This window comes from Clinocottus analis, unplaced genomic scaffold, assembly GCF_023055335.1.
Source record: "Clinocottus analis isolate CAN_PGR_092001 unplaced genomic scaffold, fCliAna1.0.p SCAF_16, whole genome shotgun sequence".
NCBI classification, from domain to species: Eukaryota; Metazoa; Chordata; class Actinopteri; order Perciformes; family Cottidae; genus Clinocottus; species Clinocottus analis.
In genome coordinates this window covers 2,351,206-2,360,680 of record NW_027175887.1, presented here as the reverse complement: position 1 = coordinate 2,360,680, position 9,475 = coordinate 2,351,206, and the positions used below count along the sequence as shown (strand labels likewise).

The window sequence follows — 9,475 nt, the reverse complement described above, 5'->3', positions numbered from 1 at the left end:
AGATGGAATAACAGTCTGTATTTGACTGTATATATATATATATATATATATATATATATATATATATATAGATATATATATATGTATATATAGATATATATATAGATATATATAGATATATATAGATATAGATATATATATATATATATATATATATATATATATATATATATATACATATATATACACACACACACACACACACACACATGTTGACGTGGTATCTGCCTGGAGACTAGTTGAAGGAAGAGTGAGCACGTCATACTTTCCCCACAGAGACGCTCAGGATTGTTGTGGGCGCAGACGTCAGTCACGTGACTGAGTCACGTGGTGAGCAGGAAGCTGCTGCGGTCTGTTTACGTTGTGTCTCATACCAATACTGCGACGGGCGAGCATCCTTTTGATGCGCGATGAACTCCGACACCTTTGAGTTAGATATGAATTCGTGGCGGAGATGAAGTCGTCCTCCATCTTGCCCGCGTGACCGTCGCCCCCCCCCAGCATGGCGTCTCCCAGTTACCCCTGCATCCACGACGCAGCCACAGGTCAGTCGCCTCTTCCTCTGCGATGTGACGGACGTGTTTCGTATAAAGTAGAGCGTCCTGCTGCACCGCGGTGGACCGAGCAGCTCCCGGTTCGAGCAGCCGTCCTAACGGTCGTGCCGCTCACGCGACGACGACGATTTTGAAGCGCGTTCACGCGCTCTTTTGTCGCGAGGGACAGACCTCGCCGGCTTGTTAGGACATGAGGACATGTGTGCACTGTTTTCTGACTAGAGGGAGGCAGTTTGTGTGTGTGTGTAATATATATATATATATATATATATATATATATATATATATATATATATATATATATATATATATATATATATATATGACGTCATCATCTTGTAACCTCAAATGACATGCTGGAGATCCGAATATTTGCACGATTAATCGTTTTTATTCGATCAAACAATAGCGCCAAAGGTGACGTCATCCAACGGTCCACCACAAAACTGTTCACGATGTGTAAGATTACAAAAAATATAAATGCAGCAAATGTTGCTTGGAAATTTGAATTAACGATGATCAAAATAGGTGCAGATGGATTTTCTGCTGATCAGCAAATATGATTTATTCAAATAACTTTCATTACAGGAACTATTTTTTTTTCACTTCAAGCCAGGGATCAAAAGTCACGGTGTTGGCCTCTTCTGCTTCAATCTTTTCTCTTCAGATCCCCCCCCCCCCCACACACACACACACACACACACTTTATGAAAGGCAGACCCCAGATTGCCCCTATACATGAGACTAAGTTGATGCCGATCATGCTCTGTGTTCCCCAGAGAAGGACAGGCTTCTCTCCTCCGTGGCCAACTATGGGAGCCCTCGTCCCACATCTCTGGTGGGCTCCGAGACCCCTCATCAGAAGCAGCAGCAGCAGGAGGAGGAGGAAGAGGAGGAGGCCCTGAGGAGGAAGCTCAAGTACTTCTTCATGAGCCCTTGCGACAAGTATCACGCCAAAGGCCGCAAGCCCTTCAAGCTGGGCCTGCAGCTGCTCAAGATCCTCATCGTGACTGTGCAGGTGGCCAGATCTCATGTTCAGTTCAGTCACATCTGCACATGTATCGTCCCGGTGTGGTTGCTGAAGCCCCGTTTGTTTGCTCCCTTGCCTCCATGCGTCTGCAGTTGGTGCTGTTCGGGCTGAGCAACCAGATGGTGGTGACGTTCAAAGAGGAGAACACGGCCGCGTTCAAACACCTCTTCCTGAAGGGTTACCAGGACGGGGCCCCGCAGGCCGTGCACACGCAGCAGGAGCTGTACAGCTGCATCCACTTCGCCGTGGAGCAGGTGATTCATGCCGCCTCCAGTCCTGCGGACGTCCTGGGGACCATGCTTGTAGAGGGAGGGGTGTTCTGTTGGGTGCAATCTGAAACCTCACCACTAGAGGACACTAAACCCCACATGTTGCCCCTTTTTTAAATTAAATTTGACACTGAAGGCACCGCGGGAGAACTTCACTACCGCTAGTATTGATTGGGGCGGAAGCCGAAACATCCCAAAGTCTGATCCACTCGAGATGAGGAAGAAACATTTTTTTATTTTGGTGAGCGAATAAAGGCTAATTCTCTGCTTCTCTTTCCCCCTTCAGTACACGGCTCTACCTCAGATCTCTCTGGGCCGGTACGCGTACGTGTCGGGCGTCGGCTTTAACGGCAGCGCGCTCTCCCTCTGCCAGCGCTTCTACAGGAGGGGCACCATCGACCCCGTCAACGACACCTTTGACATCGATCCCCATGTGGACACCGGTAGGTGACGGCCTCCTTCTTTCAGGGTTTTCTCTTTCGCTCAGTGAGTTTGGCTTTGGGTATTCAACGTTTTAAAAAAAAAAAACAGCAGCAGCCTCCGTTCACAGGATTTTCTTGGCCCTCGGGGAAATGGCTGTCAGTGAGTCATTGTGCTGCTGCCCCACATGTGTCAAGAGGTTGCCCTGCAACGCTGTGCCCTACTTTAAAAAGGCTCAAAATAGTTCTTGTGCCAAAAAATGCAACACCAAAGTTAGTTTTTTTCCCCTTGCCTTGGGAAAGGTTGTATTTGTATACAGCTGCTGATTCGGCAGAGATGATGAATCCTGTGGCGAAATCATGAAGTAAGACGAATAAAAGTCTCCGAGGGAATGGATCCTGCATTTAAAGCGCTATGAGGAAGTGTGGCTCAGGCTTCACGTGATGAGAAAAAAGAGGATTTCAAGAATTCCCCATGTGGTATTCTTGTAGTTCCTCTAATGTTATGTTGCTTTTTCTGTTTGTTTGTTTTTCCCAGAATGCATTGGCGTGAACCCTCTGACTTACAGTTTGGCTCCAGGAAACAGTGACTACAAGAATTTCACTCTCAAGTTTTACAAGTCAGATGATATTATGTCTCTTTCTTTAAACGTTAGAAATAAAATAAGTGTACATTTTCTTCTTTTATGTGTTTTCAACCATTCAAATATAATTCTCCTTCAGGCTGATCAACGTCACGATTGACTTCCAGCTGAAGGCCATCAACATTCAGACGATCATAAACAATGAAATCCCGGACTGCTACACCTTTGCCATCACGGTGAGCCGGCTCTTTGTTTCTATATAAATAAGCACCAGACATCTCAGCACTGGCGCAGTGTTGCCTCGTCGATCACAACTGTGTGTGTTTACAAGTTGTGGGTTAAATTAAGGCGAGACTTAGCGGTGAACGTGGGAACATCCCCGCGCCCGGGGGGGGGCGGTATATTCACTCTGGTTCTCGCTGCTATCAGATCGTCCTGGATAACCGGGCGCACAGCGGCAAAGTTAAGATCAGCCTGCAGAACGAGGCCTCCATCAAGGAGTGCAAAGACCCCAACGTGTCTGGACACGGTGAGCCCACATGCACCGCTCTCTTTTAGCGTCCGCTGTGTTTTCATCCTGCATGTTTTGCCTCGTTTGATCGCTCTCGTTCGCCCCTCCTCTCTCCGTCAGCGGAGAGCTACGCCCGAGTGTTCCTGGACGTGCTGGTGGCGTTCGTCTGCCTGCTGTCCCTGCTGCTGTGCGGGCGCTCCATCCTCAGAGGCGTCGTCCTGCAACACGTGAGAAAGCCGACCGAGCGTTCCTGTGTTCATGGTGTAAAACAAAATGATTTAAAATACTGTTTCGCTTTGGTCATCGGAGAAATCGGTGAGGTGAGCCGCCTGCGCGAGGACCAAAGGACTATGAGGCGATAGACTACGCTCAGGGATAGTGACGTGGTCATCAGTGAGAAAGAGGTCTTCAGGTGGTTTGGGACGGGTCGGGTCGAACAAACACTTTCAACCAGCAGGCTGGAGTTCATGTCCCAAAGTGTAGTTGTTTATAATATAATGTATTCCCTCTTGTCTTTGTTTTTTTTAACTCTCTGGTGAAAATGTAAAAAATTGTCTCGTGTTTTTACTCTGACAATTTTGGATGGACGGATGAAAAAAAATAAACAACATTAGTTATTTTAGTACAAATCACCTTCTCATCTGTGTCATCTCCCCGCGTGCCTCTCTCCAGGAGTACGTGCAGTTTTTCAAGCACAGTCTGGGCCGCAGCGTGAGCTGGGGAGAGAGACTGGAGTTCATCAACGGCTGGTACATCCTGCTCATCGTCAGCGACATGTTCACCATCATCGGCAGCTTCATCAAAATTGGGATCGAGTCCAAGGTAGTGGGAGAAATTGTCACAGAAACTTTTTCATTTTCAATATTTTTGCTGAGTTTCTGGTAATAAACGACGTCGCCGTTGTGATGCAGACTTTGTCGTCGTATGACATGTGTGGGATCCTGCTGGGAACCTCCACCCTGCTGGTGTGGGTGGGAGTCATCCGCTACCTCAGCTTCTTCCAGAAATACAATGTAGGTGAAAGAAACACACACACACATAAATAAAGCTCATCTTGTATCCCCTCTTTGTTTCTCTGGAGGGTAAATAGATATTCTGCTCACTACCTCGCTCACAGATCTTGATCGTGACTCTGACGGCTGCGTTTCCGAACGTGATCCGCTTCTGCTGCTGTGCAGCGGCCATTTACATGGGATACTGCTTCTGTGGCTGGATCGTGCTGGGGCCCTATCACACCAAGGTACCACACAAACACACACACACACACACACACGCACCCTCTAACCAGGAATGAGCAGGCATGAGTCATTCAGACAGTCGGGCTCAACAGCCTAATTATCATAAAATGCCCTCCAGCGTGTATCATCTTCGCAGCTGTGTATAATTAATGAGAAGAGAAAATTGACATTCATTAAATATGAATCATGGCAACAATCAGAGGATGGATTGTTTTTTGCATCGGTGTAATGTGGAGAGCATTTGAAAAACCTTGCATAAAGAAATTCATAGATCAAACCTCACATCTGCCCAAAGTTACAGGGCATAGAATTAAAAATCAAGGCCCGACAAGTTATATTTCACAAAGAATTATGTTAAAATTGACAGTTTTAAAGCATTTCTAAAAAATGAAAGTGACGTCATATCGCCCTTCCATAAAGTCAGGAGACTCACAGACCGCGAGGCCAAGATATCCTGACTATTTGCGCCTGTTGTGGTCAATCTACATGTTAAAACTCTAAGTTTCAAGCCCTGATGACATCATCGGAAATCTATAAAAGCCTGTGTTGTCTGTCTTCAGTTCCGCTCCCTGTCCACGGTGTCGGAGTGCCTGTTCTCTCTGATCAACGGCGACGACATGTTCGTGACGTTCCACGAGATGGAGAGGAGCGGCACGCTGGTGTGGATCTTCAGCCAGGTCTACCTTTACACCTTCATCTCCCTCTTCATCTACATGGTGCTGTCCCTCTTCATCGCGCTCATCACCGGAGCCTACGACACCATCATGGTACGGCTCCGTTGCTGGTTTCTTCGCTATCTCTCCTCAGCGCTGCAGGTTGTTGGTGTGGAGGAAAACTCTCACGTTGTTCTCCCCGCAGGCTCAAACGCAGCAGGAGCAGGTGCGAGTCAGCGATCTGCACGCGTTCATCTCGGAGTGCGCGGACACGCCCAGCTCTGGAAAGTTTCGTGGGCCCGAGGGCTCGTCGTGCTCCTTCCTCTGCTGCTGTGACTGAGGAGGAAGAGGAGAAAGATAAGGAGGAGGAGGAGGGTGTCTGGCACTATATTTCCACTTTAGCTGTCCGTTCCTTTTCTCTCCCAGCAGAGACGATGAATGCCTTGACCAGACTGACCTTGGACCACGTTGTCCTCCGTTAGGATTTAGCATTTAGATTTGTACTCGCATGCCCCATTACCTGCTTAGAGTTTTTGTTCCGTATGAATAATTTATCGTCTCTTTCAGACGTGACAGTTTGCTGGGCTTTGATGACCAGTGGACGCAGAATGCCAGTAGAGGCTTTCATCGCTGTGGACCGCGAAGGGTCAACTGAGTAAGATGGATGCACATTTTCACTTGAATGATGCTCTTTGCAGTGTCCACGTGTTTTTTAAATTTATTTTGTGCAACTTCATTATGTAAATACATGCATTTCCTCTGACTTGAGTTAGAGGTAGAATGGAAAAAGAGGGGACGTTGGATCAGATTCAACTTTATTGTCATTGCAGAGTCTTTTTCTCTCAGTACTGAGACAACAAAATGCTCCTGATATGTTTTCAGCCAATGCTCCTCCTCCACTCTCCATGTTTATTCTTTTCACAAGAAAGGAGGAGCCCTGCAGCCAACCAGTAAGTCATCAATATGTATGAACTCTTTCTGCTGAGACCTTCTTACCGTTTGGCTGCACGATAACATTTTCTCTAGAAACCCAGAAAGCAAACGACGTCAGTGAGCTGCACGTTGTGCTCGACGATATAATAAAAACAGTAAACAGTGCAATAACGGATACATATGGTTTCAATTGTGTCATGAATTACACATTTGATGTTTGTCAATTAAAAACATAGTTTTGCACGTCAAGAAAGTTGCCGTTTTTATAGGTTTGCCATAGTATCGGCCGTTACCTTGGCTAGGAAGCTACTGTAGTTAGCTAGCTACAATTGTATCTAGCTAGCTACAGCAATATAGCTAGATACAGAAATAGCTAACTAGCTACAGCAATATAGCTAGATACAGAAATAGCTAACTAGCTACAGCAATATAGCTAGATACAGAAATAGCTAACTAGCTACAGGCAATTACTGAACAACTGTAGCATTATCTTCCCTGATGTGTTTTAGCTAAGAGAGTGTTGTTGATATTTTATACAATGTGACTCTTTTTATCTGCCGGGAAGCGAAAGAAGAAGTAAGACCCAGTTATTGGTGCGAGTGCATCCTGGGTAAAAAAACACACACTTCATTGAGAGACGTAACTCGCGCGACCTTTACGAGTGTCTTTTGTGGTTACATCTTTTCACAGTGTTAAACGTGTAATTCATGGCACAATTCAAACGGGATCAAAAAAAGATGGTGTTCACATACACCGCTGCAGGAAATAACCTGGCACCCATTTGGGATGTTTCTATATTGTCCTATAAAAAGTAGGTGACGACAGAAACACTGGAGCTGAGGGAAGTTTAAAGACGCGTACTGTGTAAAAGATGTACGAGTTATAAAACCTTTTTTATAATGTTGATTTCATGCTGATTGTTAGTCATCGTCACGGCCTTCACTTTAAACACCTTTCGATAGGTCGCAGGGAAAACGCAATTACAAGCTAAATGTGTTGTTGGTTCTTCATCAGCTGTCTTGTCCCTTTGAACTGATGAGCTAGTTTAATAAATCAACTAAAATACCTGTAAATATGTGAATGAAATGTAGTTTAAGCACATGAAATCACAGAAATTCCACTAAAGACAGCACGTTTGGCTAGTATGCTAAGCTAGTGTTCAGTGTATCTAAGCGGGTACATTAGCTGTAGCTTAGGCTCGCAGTGCAGTCGCTGTAGTTTGGTTTTTGCCTTCCTACTGTCATTTTTTTAAAGATACACATTACACAGTATGCACATATTAATAGGAAAGTAAGGAATCCCAAAAGGCAGACGCTTGTTTTACGTCCATTTTGACCAAATATATGGTTTAGCTTTGTAGACAGCTTAGCGAGCTGCTAATATTTTATATAATGTGTCGGACATTTGAACAGATATGAAAGCTGTGTTTGAGAGAGTAATGTTTTTTTAATCTGTAAACGAGAACGGGCATCTCTACAAGCAAGCGGTTCTTCATTCTCCTTTTTGTAAAAAGGGACATTAATATTGTAAATATCTTATTATAGAAAGCACTGCTTAATGAAGGAGGGATGTGTTTTAGGACTCAAGGATACTGTTCATTTTTCTTTTTTTTACTGTTCGCTAACTTATTGATATGGTTATTGTTTACGATCACAACATGCATTTACTTTGAATGAATGTTTATTGACATGTACTTATTTGCACTTAATGAATACTGATCTTAATGTGTCGCACGGGAGCAAAGCACAGTGTCTGTGACGTGTTCCTGTTCTCCTTGTGGTTCGGTTCTTTAAAGCCACTTTGATTTCATGGTAACTTTGCATTGGCTTCCTTGTATTTTGCATGTTGTCTTTTTTTGAAGTGATGGCTAAAAAGGGAGTTTCACAGTTTCTGTAAGAGAGATTTTTACCGTCATTTGTTAAACATGTTATGTGATGATGACGCCTTTTGAAAGAAAGTACCTGTAGATCAAATAAACTGGAAAGTCTCAAATTGTGTCAATGTTGTTGAGATAATTAAAACCAGCCAGTGTTATTGTGCCAAGGTTGTTGTTCTTTTATAACTTTGTGTATATCTTCAATAAACATAATACATAGCTATATCAATATACACAACAACAATTTATATTAAATCTTTAAAGAAACCCCTTTTAGGATATTTTAAATGTTGTGTAAAGTGACCGAGTATTATAAAAAGATCTATATAAATTAAATGCATTATTATTTTTTATTCCAAGGGTTTTATTTATTTATCTAAAGGGCCGAGGATGACTTGGTGCCTGGAGCCCACCACAACAAGGCCAGTTTTGGGGGTGCGTGGTCTGGGTTCTGCTTCAACAGCCATCCTGTCAACAATCCTTGAGGAACTCTTTCTTCCCAAAAAGGTTTTCTTGGACGGAAAAGGGTTCTTAATGGAACACTTAGTCTTACAAAGTACTTAGTCACTTAATCTTACACTTAGTGTAGTTAGTCTTACAAAGTACCCTGGAAAAGAATAAGGCCTCCTCTTAAGTCAATGGTTCTGGATTGAACCTTAATCCTTCAGGAAGAACCCCTTTAGAAGGGAACCCTTATTCCTGAGAGTGACGGCAGTAATGAGAGCCTGCACTGAAGTACACTTGTGCTGGAATAGGCTGCTAAAGAAAATGATGCCAAGCTTGGATTCAATGACGCTGACCAGCCTTCAGTGTGTTGTTGTAGTCTGGCACCACTAGAGGGAGAGAGCTGTCTTGTCTGCAGCCGCCAACCAAGCAAACTCAGCAGTCAATGAGACCCAGAGCCAATCTCGAACTCGGAAGCTAAAACACAGCTACTTAAGGAGGAAAGGGAGGGTGCAACCTTGAGAAGGGAGCGGTTGTTTGCCTTCATTAAAGATGAATAACCCTTTAGTAAAGTGCTTAATCTTCACATCCACAAACTACATCCCAACAATAGGTAAACGCTGAGTCTTTGACTGCAAGTAGCATGGCCAAACGAGTTAGAGAGAACACCGGATGAGATGGACGAAGATCCCAGGCAGATGCGTGCAAACTCGCTCCTCTTAGTGCGGAGGAGTGCTGTGGCTGTCCGATACCCTCGGCTCCTGCATGCATTATTCACTCACTCGAGGACGCTGTGCGGAGGCAGAGACGAAGCACTTAAGACTCAGACTGACAGGAACCGGCCAGCCTTCAGGGTTAAGCTGGTTAAGCAGGCCCGTGGAGGAAAGCGCAGCTGGGCAGAGGTTCGCCCGCTGCTTTCCCCCCAAACCGCCCTCACAGTCTGAATCCAGAGGCTCTTCACCTG

General features: G+C 44.7%; 1 protein-coding gene across 1 annotated transcript; it reads left to right on the top strand.

The window, feature by feature from the left end:
• Positions 1 to 328: 328 nt before the first annotated feature.
• Positions 329 to 8,230, top strand: mcoln1b (mucolipin TRP cation channel 1b). The gene is made up of 13 exons (XM_068579264.1): positions 329 to 545; positions 1,334 to 1,572; positions 1,677 to 1,838; positions 2,140 to 2,296; positions 2,811 to 2,892; positions 2,996 to 3,092; positions 3,286 to 3,385; positions 3,488 to 3,594; positions 4,040 to 4,189; positions 4,279 to 4,380; positions 4,485 to 4,607; positions 5,166 to 5,372; positions 5,464 to 8,230. Exons 1-13 carry the CDS (start codon positions 503 to 505, stop codon positions 5,596 to 5,598), a joined length of 1,704 nt encoding a protein of 567 aa, XP_068435365.1. The 5' UTR covers positions 329 to 502; the 3' UTR covers positions 5,599 to 8,230.
• Positions 8,231 to 9,475: the final 1,245 nt, after the last annotated feature.

Excerpts from the sequence above, each read along its gene's own strand:
- mcoln1b (XM_068579264.1), top strand. The coding sequence starts at position 503 with ATGGCGTCTCCCAGTTACCCCTGCATCCACGACGCAGCCACAG. Across the intron at positions 1,573-1,676 it reads TCCTCATCGTGACTGTGCAG|TTGGTGCTGTTCGGGCTGAG; the intron begins GTGGCCAGATCT and ends ATGCGTCTGCAG. Across the intron at positions 4,608-5,165 it reads TGGGGCCCTATCACACCAAG|TTCCGCTCCCTGTCCACGGT; the intron begins GTACCACACAAA and ends GTCTGTCTTCAG.